Here is an 18,480-nt window from a genome sequence, read left to right as displayed (position 1 = left end):
ACGCCCTCCGCTGATGCTTCTCCGCCCCGCCCCCTCCCCGCTGCCGCCGCCCCGCTTCCCCGCCGCCGCGGCCCGCAGGAGCGCCGCCCCCGCAGCCGCCGCCGCGCCCTTCTTCCTCGTGCTGCGGCGCCGGCAGCGGCGGCGCCGCCACCGCCCCTACACCCGCCTCCGCGCCTCCCTCTCCGACATCCTCGCCAGCATCCCCTCCTCCCTCGCGCTCGTCGGGCCCGCGGCGGCCGCGGCCGCGGCCGCCGTCGTCTCCTCGATCGCCTCCCCGTCCTCCTACCTCCGCAGCGGCATCCCGCCCCCTTCGCCCTCCGGCTCCCCCGATCACGAGGAGGACGACGCCCCCGCGGGCGAGTGGATCCTCTTCACCAGCCCGACGCCGTTCAACCGCTGCGTGCTGCTGCGGTGCCCGTCCGTGTCCTTCGAGGACGGGGGCGTGCTGCTGGACGGCGTCAACGAGCGCCTGCTCACACAGGACCGCCACTACGTCAACCTCAGCCGGGGCAGCATCCCCGCCGCGCCCGCCGGGCAGGGCGCGGGCGAGGTGTCCTACCAGCGGCTCTGCATTCCCCTGGACGATGGCGGGGTGATCGCGCTTGATTGGCCCGCTAATTTGGATCTGGACAAGGAGCATGGCCTTGATTCCACGGTGCTCGTCGTGCCCGGCACCCCCGAGGGGAGCATGGACAGGGGCATCGAGATGTTCGTGCTGGATGCGCTCAAGAATGGCTACTTCCCCATTGTAATGAACCCCAGAGGGTGCGGCGGATCACCGCTTACTACACCAAGGTGAAAGTTATTCACTATAGCTCTTTCACAGCCTACGATCCCGCACATTTCTGTAAATTACTGTAGCAGTTGGTCATCAGAAACAGTTCTGCATGCCAAATTTTCGGGCTATTATTTCGCGGTGGTAGAAACAGTGATTAAGAGTGAACTGTATCTGGAAATGGCTATTATCTGTTTTTTGGATCATATATTTTGAGTGACCACTTAAAAAAAGTGAATAGTTCAAGTACTAAATTGACTAAGATATTCGAACAGGAAATAGTACATGTTTGATTTAGAATTTTGTTCCTTCCTTCTGAGACAAGCGCTAAATTGCCAAAAAAAATCAGTTTATGAGAGCAAAATTAGATCAGTCAGTGCAGCTTCAAAGCTGTAGGAAGTACTCCGTATTTCATAATTGCAACGTGATATCGCCAAGTAAAGTTTAACCAGTGAAGTGAAACATAGTATTACCGTACTAGCTGCTTACCTGTTATTTTATCGAGCCATTAACAATCATTTGTGATCTGAGAATTCTTGTAATCCGGGAACACCAGGGACCCCTGTAGTGATTGCTATGCTGTCGACTTAATTGTTAATTCACCCCCTGTATATAGGGGAACATCATTGCAATACTGTACTCTGTTGATGGTTATTCACAAGTCTTGATGCGTTGCAGTGATGGATATCTTGCCTAAAATCTTAGGTCTTCTAAACAAACTTCTTCTGTAGGTTATTTACAGCGGCTGACAGTGATGATATCTGTACAACGATCCGCTTTATAAACAGCAAACGGCCATGGACAACAATAATGGGTGTTGGGTGGGGGTATGGTGCCAATATGCTGACAAAGTACCTTGTGGAAGCTGGAGAGTCTACTCCTCTTACGGCTGCAGTTTGTATCGACAATCCTTTTGACCTACAGGAAGCAACAAGAACATTTCCTCATAATATCGCTCTTGACCAAAAGCTCACAGCTGGCTTGGTTGATATTCTGCGTGCCAATAAGGTTGTGACCCCACACTAGTTGTATCTCCTTTCCACATCTTGTAAGTAGAGCAATAGCGTAACCTGTGCATGTTAAATAATTTGACCAACCAGCTGCCCCTGAGATGGTCTGCATTTGCAAGCAGTCTTTCTTCTCCAGAGTAGGACATTTAGTCTGTTTTATTGTTTCAGGAACTCTTTCAAGGAAAAGATAAAGACTTTGATGTCCAAAAGGCTTTATCGGCAAACTGTTTGCGTGACTTTGATGGAGCAATATCTATGGTTTCACATGGGTTCGCTAATGTTGATGACTTCTATTCAAAAAATAGCGTGAGGCCATCAATTGCCGGTGTAAAAATACCTGTACTCTTTATACAGGTATAAGCCTAAAATATTACACATCGTCTCAATCTAATGTTCTTTGAATTTTTATATCAATCTAGTGTCAGGATATGCAAATGTATTAACTCCCAGATTATGCTAGAATCTAGCTACATGCTCTGCCAATACTGTCTTTCTGGTTATCTAACTTTGAAACCATATCTTGCAGAGTGATGATGGGACGGTGCCACTTTTGTCAGTACCACGCAGTTCAATATCAGAGAATCCTTTTACCAGCCTTCTCCTTTGTTCTTGTGTACACTCAACTGGATTCACCTTTGAGAGATACACTGAATTATGGTGCCAGAATCTTACCCTAGAGGTAAACATTGCCACTTTTTATTTGGACTCCATTACAGACATTTTTGTACCACCTCAAAGAAGAGTTTAGACTTTATCTTTAAAATATCTCTATCCCAGCTCCCTTATCTTGAAGGCTTCCACATAAAAAACAACAAAAAAATGTGCGTTGTGTGTGGGCATGCACACGCTCATGCTTACTTATAATGTGTTAGATGAGTCTCTTGAGACTGTTTTATCCCTTTTTTGGTCTACTAGTGTTTATTTAACTTCTTATTTAGATGCATGAATTGATCCATTTTAAGCGATGGCACTAAACTCTCCTGCTTGCAGTCTCCATGGTATTAAGCATTCTTATGGTTCGCTTCTGTAATTACTTATTTCATGTTGTCATGTTGCTCATTTCAGCTGTCACGTTAAATTGGTCTTTGGGTTTATGCAGTGGTTGTCAGCAGTGGAGTTTGCTCTTCTTAAGGGTCGTCATCCGCTTATCAAAGATGTGGATATCACTGTTAACCCATCCAAAGGCCTAGCATTTGCCGTACCTCAACCGACTGATAAGAAGGTCCCAAAAGAGGACAATTTTCATGAGCAAGCTCAGTTTATTCTCTCTCATGGTTTACCCCATGGAATAAATGGGCTTCTCGCTGATCCTACAAATAGATATTCTGGTGCTCAAAACAGCGAAAATGAGCTGCTCACTTATTCTGCAAATGGAGATTCTGGTTCTCGAAACAGCGAAAATGGGCTGCTTACTTATTCTGCAAATGGAGATTCTGGTTCTCAAAACAGCGAAAGTGGGCTGTTAAAAGATAATGGTGTAGGCAGGATAAGCAAAGAAGCTGATGAAGAGGAGCCAGAAGAGATTCCTGAAGATGTTGAACAAGGTCATGTACTACAATCAGCAGGTCTTGTGATGAATATGCTGGATGCTACAATGCCTGGTACTCTGGATGATGATCAAAAGAAGAAGGTATAGCAGATCTAGATAATATTATCTGTTGAGTCAAATTTCTTCATGCCTTGTTCAATTTCCAAGGTCATAGGCCAGTCATGGAACGTTCTTTTCTGTTCATCGTGTAATTTATGATGTTGATGGAATCACTGAGTTTTAAATAGGAGAAGTCAAATTTTCTTGCTGTTGTCTTGTGGGTAATGCATCAAGCTGCTTACATGTTTCTTTCTTGTCATAAGGTTATGATGGCAGTAGGACAAGGTGAATCTCTTGTGAAAGCTCTAGAAGAAGCTGTACCTGAAGATGTGCGTGGAAAGCTTACATCGTCTGTGACTGAAATTTTACAATCTAAACGACACAATTTCAATTTAGATGCTCTGAAGCGTGGCTGGACTAATGCAAGATCAAACACCAAGAAAGTGGTCCAAGAAAAGGTCAAAGAGTCGGATCACGAGAGTGGAGTTAAGGATGCTAAAATTCTTGACCATAACAGGGGTATTACATCCATTGGTGAGGTAGACCAAAAAGATACTAATCTGACCTCAAACGATAACAATGCTGCAGAAGGTATCGATTTATCACAAGTAAAGCCTTACCAAGCTTCTGGACCTGTTGGAACTGGAAGCGAAATGGGAAGTGAGCAGACTCAGCTCGATAAATCAGAGGAAGATTACTCTGGAGTGAATGAAAGCAGTGAAGAGAAGCAAGAGGCCGGTCAGGGCAGTGTAACAGATCCAAAGCATCTTTCCGATGATCCATCAACAGCCAATTCAAACGGAACTCCCAGAGAGCGGGTGCAGTCGGCAGATGCTACAGCAGAGCAGAATCCACAGTCCAATGTGGTAGACGACGAAGTTGATGCAGTTCATGCCAATGAAGATAAGGTTGCACTTAATGTTGTTGATCAGAGCACGCAAATCTCTAAAACAGAAGAATCTAAACATCCGTCAGTTAATAATGTGAGACAGGCATTAGATGCCTTGACTGATTTTGATGACTCGACTCAAATGGCTGTCAATAGTGTGTTCGGAGTTATCGAGAATATGATTGACCAGTTTCAAAAGCACAATGACTCTCAGGACAGGGACAATTCTAATGGAGCCACAGATAAACCTTCTGTGGATGAGACAGAGTCTGATGTGATGGTGGATGTGGACAATGAGTTAAGTGGAAAGGACAAAAATCCATCATCATCTGGTGAATCAAAACATAATACTTCTGTTAAAGCTCGTCCAATCATGTCTGAAGATCACAATTTTAGTGAGAAAAAATCTGAGTTGAGCACCGTTCCACCTTCGGAAGGAAAAATCAGAAATTCTCGGAGAAATATACCTGAAAATTATGTTGATGGTGATGTTGCAAAGATGGTGAGTGGCTCACCTGATTACTTGTTGGATATAGCTGCCAATTCTTATTTGAAGGTGCAGTATGCTTTGTACCTTCATGAGAATCTTTCAAGACAACTGCAACTTCAGTCACCAGATTTGAACTCGGCAACTGATCTTTTCCTTGACCCGCAAGAGGGTAAATGGAAACTAGCAGATCAAATGGACAATGTGCAAGGTGACATTTCTATATCTGGAAAATATAGCTTCATCAATAAAGAGATCAAGCATGCAGATTCCTCCCAAGCTCCAACTAGGGCAGGCAATGTTATTTTGCCACCACATTCAGCTCTGCGAAATTTTGTAGACTCTGAAACCAAAAGGAAGGTAAATGAGAAATTGCCTGGTAATGCTTTGAGACAGACACTCATATACTTTATTACTGATGACTTAACCAATACCCTCAAAACTGAAGTTGGTCGCAAACTGGGGATAACAAAAGCTGAGAAACTTCAAAGAAGACTTGCACATGACGTAGAACGACTCGCTACTCAAGTTTCTAGAACTATTGTCCATGACTCTGAGTTATACAGAGCAACATCTGTGCAGAGGAATCCAACGACTGTGAAATTTGGTGTGGTCCATGGCGAAAATGTTGTTGAAGCTGTATCAACTGCAGTTCGGCAATCTCATGATCTGAGAAATGTTCTTCCAGTGGGTGTGATAGTTGGTGTAACTTTAGCGTCCTTGAGAAACTACTTCCACGTTGGTGTCTCTAAGCATGACAACCTTACAAAAGCTGCTGTCAAGTCAGGAATTTTGGATGAGGATGTTATTGTTCAGGATACCGACGAAGGAAATATAGATAATCTTCCCACACAGAAAGAAGCAAATGCTGATCTTTGCAGACAAGAAGAAGCAAATACAGATTATTATATTCAAAAACCCGGTGAACACAAGCAACATGAGATAATGAAGTCAGATGGTAAAGGCATGATGGTTGGGGCTGTAACAGCTGCCCTAGGTGCTTCTGCCTTAGTAGCACATCATCAAGTAAGCAAATAATGCCATGTCGTTTCATTTTTGTTCATAATTAAACTGGGTAGGAATAAAACACATGGATACTGGAGTTGGCTCAGCCTTTTGTTTGAACATAGTTTTTTCGAGAAAACGCAGTGAGATACATGCGTTTCTTTGTATTGAAAAGGAAGAGTTTATGTTACAATCCTCCTAGGAGGGGCAATGCTGGGAATGGAAAAACCTATATCTAGTGAGGGGAAGATGACACGGAGACCGGCCGCTCCTGCCTTGGTCCAGAGGGACGCTTCTTCTTTGATCTTCGTAACCAGGTCGTTCACCGAGGGTTGGGTGCCCTCGAACACACAGCTGTTGCGGTGCTTCCCTATCATCCACGGGGTCAGCAGGGTCACGGAGGCGAAGCCTTTGCGCATGGGCTGCGGCATACTCCGCTTGGCGCGATGCCACCAGGCAAGAAGGGAAATCTCACGGCTAGGGGCGGTGCACGGCAAGCGGAGCCAGGCGATGACGTCTTGCCATACCTGCCTGGAGAAGGGGCAGCGGAGGAGCAAGTGGTCCATTGTCTCGGGGTCCTGGCAGCACAAGATGCAAGGGTCTTGGTGCTGCAGCCCACGACGAGCAAGGCGATCGGAGGTCCAACATCTATCCTGGTCAGCGAGCCAGTGGAAGAAGCGCACCCGGGGAGGGGCCCAACTCTTCCATATGAGCTTCCAGGAGGCGCTGGGGATGGATCCCTGGAAGGTAACCTTGTAGCAGGACTTGGCAGAGTACGATCCATTCGTAGTCCACTTCCAGGAGAGCTGGTCAGGCGTGTTGAGCAGGATGGTGTGCTCAATGGCGTTCTAGAGGCGGATGTACTGGCTAATCTCGTGGACACCGAGAGTGCCCTCGATGTCACGAGCCCAAGCGTTGGCATTGAGCCCCTCCGCAACGGTCTGCACCTTCCTCTTGCGCGTGGGGATGCAGGCGAGGAGCCGTGGTGCTATCTTGCCGACAGATCGGCCGCCGATCCAGCGATCGTCCCAGAAGAGGGCCGAGAGGCCGTTCCCCAGGGACATCGTGGTGCAGGCGAAGAACAGGGCGCGTTCATCCGCCGAGAACTGCAGGTCGAGCCCACTCCATGCTCTGTTCTGGTCGGTGTGGCTGAGCCAAAGCCACCGCAGGCGGAGAGCCAGTCCGGTGCGCTCGAGGTCCGGAATGCCAAGGCCTCCAAGCTCGATGGGGCGGCAAGTGCACCACCAGTTCACGTGGCAGTTGCCCCCATTGGCAGTCTCACGGCCAGCCCACAAGAAGCCGCGCTCGATCTTCTCTAGTTGCTTGATGGTCTTCTTGGGCGGTGCAAAAACGAGCAGTTGGTGAATCGGGACTGCGCAGAGGACGGATTTCACCATCGCGAGGCGTCCAGCCTTGTTCATGAGCCAAGCCTTCCAGGACGGCAGTTGGCCCCTCACCTTGTCTACCAAGGGCTGAAGCTGCGCCTCCGTCGGTTGCCAGATCATGAGTGGGATTCCCAAGTAGGTGACCGGGAGCTCGGCGATGGGACAGCCGAGCAGCTGCACTGCCGCAGTTGCCGCCTCCTCATCGCAGCGAATGAGGGTTGTCGTGCTCTTGGCGAAGTTGACGTGGAGTCCGGAGGCGCGGCCGAAGAGGCGCAGGATATCCTTGACAACGGTGATCTCGTCCGGCGATGGATGGCAGAACAACACGACGTCGTCTGCGTACAGCGAGATCGCCGGCACCGTGTGCCGTGGGTGGAGGCGTTGTAGGAGACCCAGCGAGGTGGCCCAGTTGACGAGCCAGCCGAGTACGTCGACGACAAGGACGAAGAGTTGCGGGGAGAGCGGGTCGCCTTGTCGGAAGCCTCGACGATGCCAAATCGGGGGGCCCGGGTAGCCATTGAGCAGCACCCGAGTGCTTGCTGAAGATAGCAGGATGGCCATCCATGCTCGGAAGCGAGTACCAAAGCCGTATCGGTGCAACACCTCGAAGACGAAAGGGCAGGAGATCGAGTCGAATGCCTTCGTCAGGTCCAGCTTGAGGAGGGCGCGTGGGGCTTTGAGCTGATGGAGTAGCCGCGCAGATTGCTTGACAAGGACGGAGTTGTCATGGAGGCTGCGCCCAGGGATGAAAGCATTTTGGTTCGTGCTGACGAGGGCGATCCAGCTCTGGGCCAAGGCGGAGTGAGAGCACTTGGCGAACACTTTGGCGACGAGATGAATAAGGCTGATCGACCTGTAATCCCCGAAGGTGGCGGCGCCGGCACGCTTGGGGAGCAAGGTGAGCAGCGCCTGGTTAAGGCGGGCGAAACCTCGACCGCGTATGTCGTATAGCTGCTGGAAGACATCCACCAAGTCTTGCCGCACCGTGGGCCAGCAAGCGCGCAGAAATTCTGCAGTGAAGTTGTCGGGGCCCGGCGCCTTGTGCGCGGGCAGTCGCTGTATAGCGTGCCAGATTTCCTCGGCGGCGAACGGCTCCTCGAGGGCGAGGAGGTCGTCGGCGGGCTCGATGAGCTCGTCAAGGTGGAGCGAGCACTCGCGGTCGACGGCGGTGCCAAGTAGGCCATCAAAGTGTGAGAAGGCCGCGTCCACCATGTCGTCGTGGCTAGAAATCGCGCGACCGTCGATGCTGATGTTGTAGATCATGTTCTTCTGCCTGCGGTAGGTGCTCTGGCGGTCGAAGAAGGAGGTGTTGACGTCACCGTCCTTTAGCGAGGTAACCCGCGCTCGCTGGCGGGCAATGGTGCGCTCGAGCGAGGCAAGCCCAAGGTAGGATATCTTCAACTGGGAGCGCACCCAGCGCTCGTCGGGGGTGAGGGCCCGGTCCTCTTGCACCTTGTCGAATCTGGAGATCAGCTCCCGCGCGATTGCGAGCTTGAGGCGGACACCTCCGACCGAGCGGGCGCTCCAGCTAGTAAGTGCGCGAGCGGTGGCCTGGAGGCGTAGCACCATGCGCTTGAAGGGATTGTTGTGAGTAACGGAGCCCCAAGCCATGGTCACCACGTCCTGGAAGCCATCCAGGCGGAGCCAGAATTGCTCGAAGTGGAATTAGCGGTGAGCGCGTGGCAGGGGCAGCAGTCCAGTAGCAGAGGGCTATGGTCAGAGACGACGGACGCGAGGCAGCGAAGGTGGCACTCCCCATGCAGCTCTTCCCGGTCCGAGGTGCATAGGACGCGGTCGAGGCGCACGAGCGTCGGCGGCGATTGCTCGTTCGACCACGTGTAACGACAGCCGTTGAGGTATGACTCTTTGAGCGTGAGGTCATCGATCAGGCGGCGAAACTTGCCCATCATGCGGCGGTTGAGGTTGCGGTTGTTCTTGTCCTCCTCGCGATAGATCAGGTTGAAGTCCCCGCATAGCATCCAAGGTCCGGGGCAGGCAACTCGCACTTCGCGCAGCTCCTGCAGGAAGGCGATCTTCGCCGCGTCGGCCTGGGGTCCGTATACGACGGTAAGCCACCAGTGGGTGGCGCCAGGCATGGTAACTTTGGCTGAGAGCGTGTTCGTGGCGAACGACTGGTTGGAGAGGGCGACGGACCGGCTCTTCCAAGCCAAGAGTATGCCACCACGGGTGCCGACTGCCGGCAGATAGACGTATTTGTCGAACTCGGAGCCAAGCGTCTCAAGGACGGTCGACGAGCAAATCAACTTCATCTTTGTTTCTTGAATGCATACAATGGAGGCCTCGGTGGTACAGATCAACGAGCGAATGGCCGAACGACGAGCGCGCGCGTTCAGGCCGCGGGCGTTCCAGATTACAATTTTGAGGTCGTAATTCATGGGATCATGTTCGACAGGGGTGCTGCACACAGCGATTAGGCCGCAATGGGGCCGCCGCCCGTCGTGGTCGTGGTCGGCGCCGATCCCGGGAGGGGAGGCAGCTTGCGATCGACCAGCGCTGCGATCGCAGCGAGCACAGACCGGGGGATGGGCGCAGCGAAGATGCCGTCGTAGGCCCGCATCTCGGCAGAGGTGATCTGCTGGTTAACGCCCAAGATGCCGAGAGTGCGGAGGACCTGCACCTGCGCCCGACGCTCAGCCGTGGGAGGAGCAGCGGTCTTGGAGGCAGAGGAGGGCGCGGATCGGCCCCGGCGCAGAGAGAAGCTGAGCGCCGGCCGGCGCAGGCGCTTTCCTGGGGTGGGGAGGACAACACTAATGTGCTTAGTGGCGGCCGAGAGGAACTCCCCCAATGTCCACATCTTAGCGGGTCGCCGATGGCGCGATCGCAGCATGGTGATCGGCGGGGAAGCGAAGCGGCCCGCGGGGGTAGCCTGGGGGCTGATTGGCGCATCTGCAGGGAGTGGGGTAGCCTGAGGGCTGATTGGCGCATCTGCAGGGAGTGGGGTAGCCACGGTAGTGGTGGGCGCGCCCGCATCAGGCAAGGATGGGGGGACGGGGCTGGCAGGGTCCGCCGTCATCGCGCCCTTCATCGACCTGACCAGGGTCTCGTCATCCGCGTGGGGATCAGCCTCGGCAGGGGTGGGGTGCTGTGCGGCCTGGGTGTTAGGGATCTCTGAGTCCAAAGAGAGGGACCCCACATAAAGCGGCTGATCTGGTTGGGTAGATGGGGTTGGTGCGGCGCGAAGCAGTGTCCCGATGCCCTCCACGACCGCGTCGGGCGACGGCGGGTTCGAATCCGTGCTGGGGCCCACGCCAGTGACGGGTCCTGCGGGCGATCCTGGGCCACGGGGGTGGGCTCCCCCTCTGCAGCTTCTGATCCTGGGGATCAGAGGCAGATCAGTTTTGACTACTTTGCCCTGCACTTCTTCAGGGGGCTGGCGTGGGCGACGGGTGCCACGGGCCCTGCGTAGGCCAGGCCATGGCCGGATGATGCGGAACGGGCGGAGAGCCGCCAGCTGCGTGACCGTACGCCACACTTCACAGGCCGAGGCCCAACCAGCAACCATGGCGACGCCGTTAGCGCGCTGCGGGCGCGGGTTGCGCGGCCAGGGGAGGTCATCCATCTGCATGCCGTCGGCGCGACCAGCAGGAGTGGAGCCGATGCGGCGCCTCTTGCGACCACGGCGGCGTTGGCGGGGTCGTCGCGGCGTCCCTGGTCACCGCCCTGGCCGTCGTCGGGATCGACCGCAGGGGCGGGACTGCTCGGCGCTGGGGTATTGAGCTCGGCACGGGCGAGCGTGATGAACACCGGGTACGTGAGGGTGGAGATGGCAGGGGCGTCCGACTGGTGGCGCGAGGGATGCGACTCGGCGATCTCCAAGGTGGCATGGCGGCGAATGCGGGCCGGGTCTGCGGTGCGGGCAGAGCCGGAACGTGGCGAGGTCGGGCGCGGGAGCGCGTGCTCGGGTGCATCCTCTCAATCCAGCAGCTGCTGCCCAGGATGTGCTCCGCCGTGGAGAGATGCCAGGCCTGGGCGGGGATCCCACGGAGCTCGAGCTCGACGCGGTAGTCCAACCTGCCGGAGCCAGCATGCGCGAGCTTGCACCATGGACGCAGCGAGAGGGAGAAGCGGGGGCCGGAGATGAAGTGGTCGCCGGTGAGGCGGTCCTTGAGCTCACGGGAGGCGAGGACGATGAGGAAGTCCTCCGGGCGGTGGAGGTGCACGGAGAAGTTGCCGGGATGCAGGGCGAGGGAAGTGTGCAGCAGCTCGGACACCTCTTCCGCGGAGACGACGGGTCGCGTCCCAGTGATGGTGGCCACCATGGCCCGGCGCAGGACGCCCTCTGTCTCCTCGATCTCGACGGAGCGGGCGAGGATGACCCGCACCGGAGTGGACGGGACATCGGTGCGTTCCTGGGCCTCCATGGGGGGCAGCAGCGGGGGTGTGCGGAGCGCCACGGGGCGCGGTGTCGCCGGCGGCGCGATCCTCGTCGCAGGTGCGCGCGGGAAGTGGGCGCGAGTGCCGGAGCGGCGACGGTCTGGGCATTCCCAGGACTCGTGGCCAGACACGAGGCAGCGGCGGCAGCGGACATCGCCGGTGCAGTCGCGCACTCTGTGGCGCGAGTCCAGGCAGCGGAAGCAGAGGCCCGCCGCCTCCTCGGCCGATGGGCTGCGGTGGCAAGGCGGTGCAGGGCCCCGCGCAGCGGCACGCCGGGGATGGCGACGTCGGTCCCTGCGTCGAGGGAGCTCGAACCCCTCCTTGTCGACCTCGGGCTGCGGCTCCAGCGCGCTCCACCTGGTGCACCTCCGAATGTGGCCCTAGGCGAGCCGTGGCCGGCACCCGGCGCACACCAGCCGCAGGAGGGGCGGGTGGGTCGGCACGGGGCGGCGTAGCAGCCTGCTGGCGCGCCGTCGGAACCGGGGAGCGCGGGGAGGCGGCGACCTCGCTGTAGGAGCGCGCGGAGAACGAGCCGTCGAGGGAGACCTGCCAGCGGCGCGCGTGGCCGGAGGAGCTCGCCTCGCTGGAGCAGGAGAAGGCCATGGCGAGGGGAGGGTGCCGGTGGAGCTCGACGGCGACGGGAGGAGGCGGGGCTAGGCTAGGCTAGGGGTTGGGGAGCGGAGAGCGGAGCGGGGTGGAGCGGAGCCATCCGGCTGTCTTTGAACATAGTCCAAATATCTATAGTATCAGGTACTAGTTCTCATTGATGAGTTGTCACAAGTTCAAGAGTGCACAAAGGTTGTTTCTTATAGTGCGTTATGTTGCATATTTGAGTTATTCTTGATTCCTAATTATTATTGTTGAAATATTCTGTTTAATTATTTATCCTAACAACATAGATTTTTTTATATCTCAGCAAAAGAATGCTGAAGAGCATGATAGCATGGATAGCACTCAACATAATCTTGCTGAAACTGAACTGGAAAAGAGCCAGAACAACTTAGTGAGCAGCTTTGCTGAGAAAGCCATGTCTGTTGCAGCTCCGGTGGTACCCAAGAAGGGTGATGGTGAACTTGATCACGATAGGTCTGTTTAATGTTGCTATTGAATTTATCATCTTGATTCTCTCTTTGTTGTCTCTTGAATACTCTTACCATGTCTGTCTTTGGCAACAGACTCGTTGCTGTTCTAGCTGAACTAGGGCAAAGAGGTGGAATTTTGAAATTTGTGGGGAAAATTGCTCTACTTTGGGGAGGTATTCGTGGTGCTCTGAGCTTGACTGACAGGCTCATCTTGTTCTTACGTATCAGCGAACGTCCCTTATTTCAGAGGTTAGTTCTTCCAACTTATAATTTTCTCCAGAAAAATATCCAGATAGAGAAGAAACATAATCCAAATGACATTTCTTCATCGATAGATTATGTTAGAAGGATATGAAAGTTTTAGAATGGCTGGCAGGATGCCCCTGGGTTGCAATGAATTTTGAATCAGCAAACCAAAAGTTCCAATCATTTTCTAATGTGCTACACTAAATCAATCACCTCGTAGAACTAGTTGCCAGTTTGCTACTCCCTCCGTACGAAATTACTTGTGGTAGGAATGGATGTATTTAGACTTAATTTTAGATCTAGATACATCCATTTCTATGCATTTTTGTGACAAGTAATTCCGGATGGAGGGAGTACATGATAACACCTTAAGTTTCATATATCAGCATAGCCTTATTTTGTAAGCATCACGAGTGTTATCAATGAATGGCTCTTTCTGTACTGTAGCGGTTATTTGAACAATGGTTTGGTTGAATTTTTTTCTTACTGCAAGTGTACTATGAAATCAGGAATACCGAACCCACCCCTTCATATATAACTCAGTGGAACCTCTGCTGATTAGACATATTAGTTACTCCCTCTGTATGAAAATATAAGACGTTTTCTGAAACTATATATACATTTTCATGGTAATGTCTTGTTATCGTGCTGTGCTTAACTCGCCCTTCTCAAATTCTTAGGATCATGGGATTTTCCTTAATGGTACTTGTTCTGTGGTCACCTGTTGTGATTCCTTTACTGCCAACTCTTGTTCAAAGCTGGACAATAAGTGCTTCAACAGGAATTGTTGGGGATGCTTGTATTGTTGGTCTGTATGTCTCTATAATGATACTTGTAATGCTATGGGGAAAACGAATACGTGGCTATGAGAATCCAGTTGAGCAATATGGGATGAATCTTGCATCTCCATCAAGGGTATGATCATTGCTTAGTCTCGTGTGCAAATATCTGTCGAATGTTCCTGGCACATATACATGACAACTAAACTTTTGATTGCAGCTGCAAGAATTTTTTCAAGGTCTTGTCGGAGGTGTGTCTGTCGTTTGGTTGGTGCATTCGATAAGCATTTTGCTTGGCTTTGCAACTTTTCGAGAAGGGACGCCTTCATTATTACCATTTGATCTTCTCAAATCTTCAAGTAATGTATTGTTGCCAGCTCTTAGAGGGTTTATCACAGCAACTAGCATTGCTGTGGTGGAAGAAGTGGTTTTCAGATCATGGCTTCCAGAAGAAGTTGCAGTTGATCTTGGTTACTACAATGCCATTATGATGTCTGGAGTTGCTTTTTCTTTGATTCACCGGTATATCCAGTCGAGCCACCATCCCTTCTGTTATTTCACTACTTAATTTTCAACACATGGTTCATGTTACTACTGGTAGTTCTCATGGGGATCATAATTAAATTTGGGATCTAAAACCCATGAGCAACTGAGGGTGATTTGGGGGGCAATTATTAAAACTCGTGAGCAACTGAGCGGCGTGGTTCCGCAGGCGTTACTGTGGTGCAGTGGGTGCGCGAAGGGGGTGAAGGACACAAGCAGGGGAGGGGGGTGGCAGAAAATGTGATGGATGGAGTACAGTTTCTTTTTTTTCAATTTTTGGTTATGGTTAGTCGAACATAGAAGTGCCTAGCAATCTTACAAAATAAAGCTTGATTTCACGGCCATTAACAAACAGATTAGGACCTTTCTGTAGCAACCTTGAATTTGTTTCATAATATAAATTGATTAAGGTACAACAGTTGTGTGGGTTAATGTATATATTTTTTTTGCACCAAGCATGATCTGTTGTGAGACCTAGTAATAAAAGGTGTTTAACATTTTTACAAATGAATGGCAGGTCTCTACCTTCAGTACCAGGTTTCGTGCTACTTTCCCTGGTGCTTTTTGGGCTTAAGCAAAGAACGCAAGGGAATCTCGCTGCACCAATTGGCCTGCGATCTGGAATTATGACTGCTAGTTATCTCACACAAATCAGTGGCATTATTGCATTCAAACCTGAAACTCCATTCTGGATGATTAGTACCTATCATCTGCATCCGTTTGATGGTGCGATTGGGTTAAGTATTTGTGCACTACTTGCGATCCTTTTCTTCCCTCAAAGGCCTGCTCAGAAGGATACGTCTGTGCCATGAGAATCAGGAGGACCCACAAAAGTACTCTTTGAGGTCAGTTTCAACAAAGATGTCACCACGTCTGCGCAAAACATGAGCACTGAAGGGCTGCTCCAGTGTATGCTATGTTAAAAGTGCAGCTCACATTGCTGATGCACCGTAACTTGCTCTAAAAAGGGCGCCTGGCTAGATGTTTTATTACACCGACCGAGGGGTGCTGCCGATGGATTGGAGCTGTGGGGTTCATGCCCTTGGCAAACTTTTATAGTTCTCTTTTCTGGACTCAGACAGATGAACTCTGTTATTCTCGTGGTAACAACATGAACTCCAAACAGGAATTATTTGTTTCGTTCATCGTTGTATGGTATGTATGTTTTAACTACAGTTATGTTTCATTTCCAGTCTGCTATTATTAATTAGGCTCTCGTCAATATTATTGTGAATGCAGGCGGGGCAGTATAAACTAAGCATGAAGCTGGATATATCTTGGACAGAAACTGACAGATATCAATGTGAAGTCAATACTTTTGCCATTTAGTGGAGTATGTGTGCTGACTGTCTTAACTTCTTGTAGAAATACTTCATGTTGACTAATTGGTGTATAGGTTTGTTCTTTAGATCTAACTAAGCTTCCTTTTGATACTCCCTCTGTCTCTACTGTCATAGGGAGTATTTCGGAACACAAGCATATCTATGTTTTGGGGTAGCAAATTTTGACAGCACATACTGTATGTAGAAGATAGTCACATGACATAGTTAGCTGATACTCCCTCTGTAAACTAATATAATCGTTTAGATCACAGTTGTGTATCTTCCTCGATGACAGAATCTCGCTGACTGTAAGGCATCTCGCTGAATGTAAGGATCAGCGCAGGTATAATGTTGCCTCTACGTATAGAAGAATCCGTTGAGACCGGCAAAGAGAAATAGCCATTTGTACTATGCGTAATATTTATGTAATAATGTTTTCCCTCCATTCGAAATACTCTCTCCGTTCGAAAATAGTTAGTATAGGAATGGATGCATTTAGATGTATTTTAGTTTTGGGACATTTACTTTTTCTCCTAACTTTGGCCGACCTTATCTTTACACTAAAAAAAAACAGTGCTCAACTATACCCCTCTCCAGTTAGATGGCATTATGAAAATACTTTTCCATACCCGTCCGGTCAAAGTGTTTTGACCGTTTATGAAAAGTTTCCTGGACAGTTTTGCCCTTGTATGAATATGCTGCTGACAGGTGGGCCTCCTCATCCCGGAAAAAAGAGAAGGAAAAAACTCCATCACTTACATGTAGGACCCACCCTAGAAAAACGAAAAGGAATTTTTTTTTCTCTCTCACCTATCTCTCTATCTCTCTCTGGCATCTTTGACGGTGCGCACGCGGACAAATGCAAGCTTGCCGGGGTGAGGTGCCACTCCCACCGGAGCCATCTGGTCGGCGTTCTATCAGAGCTTGGCGCCACCCCACTACCTCCAGCCGCGTTTCCACCACCCTGTCATGGCCGCCCTTCCACTCCGTTGTGGCCGCCCATCCACCCCATCATGGCCGCACGTCCACCCCACCATGGTTGCCCTTCCACCATCGTGCCATCCAGCCGCCTCCTCACGCCGGAGGGTGCGCGCGTGCAGATGGTCGAGCACCGCAGCTTTCTTGCCCTCCATCTTCATGCCTTGCCCTCCATCTTCATGGCCGAATCTTGGAGCTTAGAGCGCCGTCGCCATGGGCCGCCACCGGAGCTGGATCCAGTCGCGTTGGAGTATATACGCCGCGTCACTGAGCTTAACCTGCGCCATCGACCACCTCCCTCATTCTTGTCGTCGTGCTAGCTGTTAGCTATTGCCGCCGTTGGCCGCTGCTTGGCATCACCGGCTGCCGAGTGAGAGAGAGAGGAGAGGAAAGAGAGGGAATTTTAAGGGTGGGCCCCACATGCAATTGACAGAGGGAAGGGTGAGTTTTTTTTCCCATTAGTTTCAAGGGTAGGTCCTACGTGCAAGTGGCACATGCACACAAGGGCAACTATGTTTACGAAATGTTTCGATAACGGTCAAACCCCTTTGACTGAACGGAAACGACAGGAAAGGGTATTTTTATAACGTCATCTAACAGAAGAGGAGCAATGTTGAGCACATGTTGAGCACTCTTTTCTTTTAGGGATAAAGACGAGCTCGGGCTAAAGTTAGGGGGCAAATATAATTGACCCTTTAGTTTTAGATACGTCTATCATTATACATTTGTGTGATAAGTAATTCGAAAGGAGTAGTTGCCTTAATCTGTATAGACATGAATGTATCTAGAGTAGATTTGTCTCAACTTCTCACGTAGGTTAAGTTACATGGCCTTGGAGGCCATTCTTCATTTTGACCCGGCAATGAGACACTTCCTACTATCACCGGGAGAGACATTCGGACCTGTTGTGAGGGCTATCGTATTGTGCTCGAGGTAATGCAGGGATTACGGCTTGATGAGGGAGATGCTACCACAAGATTTTTCTGCAACCAGACAATCGCAAGAATGCAGAAGAACTTCATCCACGGTTTGTGATATATTCCTCCGTTCCTAAATATAAGTCTTTGTAAAGATTTCACTATAGACTACTTTTAGAGATTTCACTAAAGATTACATACAAAGCAAAATGAGTGAATCTACATTTTAAAGTATGTCTATGTACATCCGTATGTAGTTCGCTAGTGGAACCTTTAAAGCTGTGTTTGATTGCTATCATCAGATGGAATGTCAGGGGTTCGTCCCGTTCCGAAAGCCCATTCTCAGAAGGAACGAGAACCCATCAGTCACAAAAGAGAGAATATTTCGTTTATATGCGGAACCGGTCATACCTTCGATGGGCACGCCCCTCTTGTAACGACTAAGATGCGGTCCTTTCCGATCAGGGGGTCGAGGCCCCCGAATAGAAAAGAAGCGCATCTAAGCGTTTCGCAAGCAAGTAAACATAGCACTTAATAATAATTACAGTAGACAATCTGGGATTCAACTGTCTTCTTATTAATAATACAGAGTACAACGCAGATACAAACAAGGTAGTTCCGGTACGGACTACAAAACAGGATAAATGCTATGCTACCCGCTGCAGGCCCACGATCACGACCACGGCTCAGTCCTCTGGATAGTTCACGTAAAGGCGATCTGTCTCCTCGTCGTACTGCCACGCCAGCTGGGTGCCGTCGGGATCATCTGACTCTGGGGTACCTGTGCCTGCTGGAAGTTTCGGAGGAATCCGTGAGCCACGGGGACTCAGCAATCTAAGACCTTGGTGCCAAAACTAGTCACGTTATTTGGGTAAGGAAGGGGTGAAGTGTTTCAGGCTGCTGCAACCTATGATAGGATAAGTGGCTAACTTACGCGACAAGGAAGTGAAAGTGGTCTACGCTAACGATCGAGAATACTTGATCAGAAAGTGATCCTGAACACCTACCTACGGCAATCATAACTCCACCGTGTTCCCGATCGAAGAGAGATCTTCGAAGGGACAGTCACGGTTACGCAC

General features: G+C 51.0%; 1 protein-coding gene across 2 annotated transcripts; it reads left to right on the top strand.

Annotated features, from left to right (window-relative positions):
• The first annotated feature begins 306 nt into the window (after window positions 1-306).
• On the top strand, window positions 307-15,951 carry LOC123397611. Of its 2 annotated transcripts, XM_045092145.1 has the most exons (12): window positions 307-795; window positions 1,507-1,783; window positions 1,954-2,139; window positions 2,312-2,464; window positions 2,885-3,415; window positions 3,637-5,775; window positions 12,451-12,620; window positions 12,710-12,865; window positions 13,543-13,777; window positions 13,862-14,163; window positions 14,702-15,339; window positions 15,424-15,951. In XM_045092145.1, the coding sequence occupies exons 1-11, from the start codon at window positions 689-691 to the stop codon at window positions 14,994-14,996; spliced, it is 4,551 nt and encodes a 1,516-aa protein (XP_044948080.1). In that variant the 5' UTR covers window positions 307-688; the 3' UTR covers window positions 14,997-15,339; window positions 15,424-15,951. The 2 variants fall into 2 exon arrangements, with proteins under 2 accessions (XP_044948080.1, XP_044948081.1); XM_045092146.1 differs by lacking the exons at window positions 307-795; window positions 1,507-1,783; window positions 1,954-2,139 and having other exon boundaries at window positions 2,377-2,464; window positions 2,851-3,415.
• The last annotated feature ends 2,529 nt before the right edge of the window (window positions 15,952-18,480 follow it).

Source organism: Hordeum vulgare, chromosome 5H, assembly GCF_904849725.1.
Source record: "Hordeum vulgare subsp. vulgare chromosome 5H, MorexV3_pseudomolecules_assembly, whole genome shotgun sequence".
Taxonomy (NCBI): Eukaryota; Viridiplantae; Streptophyta; class Magnoliopsida; order Poales; family Poaceae; genus Hordeum; species Hordeum vulgare.
The sequence above is the reverse complement of the archived record's forward strand: the minus strand, read 5'-3'. Positions and strand labels throughout refer to the sequence as shown.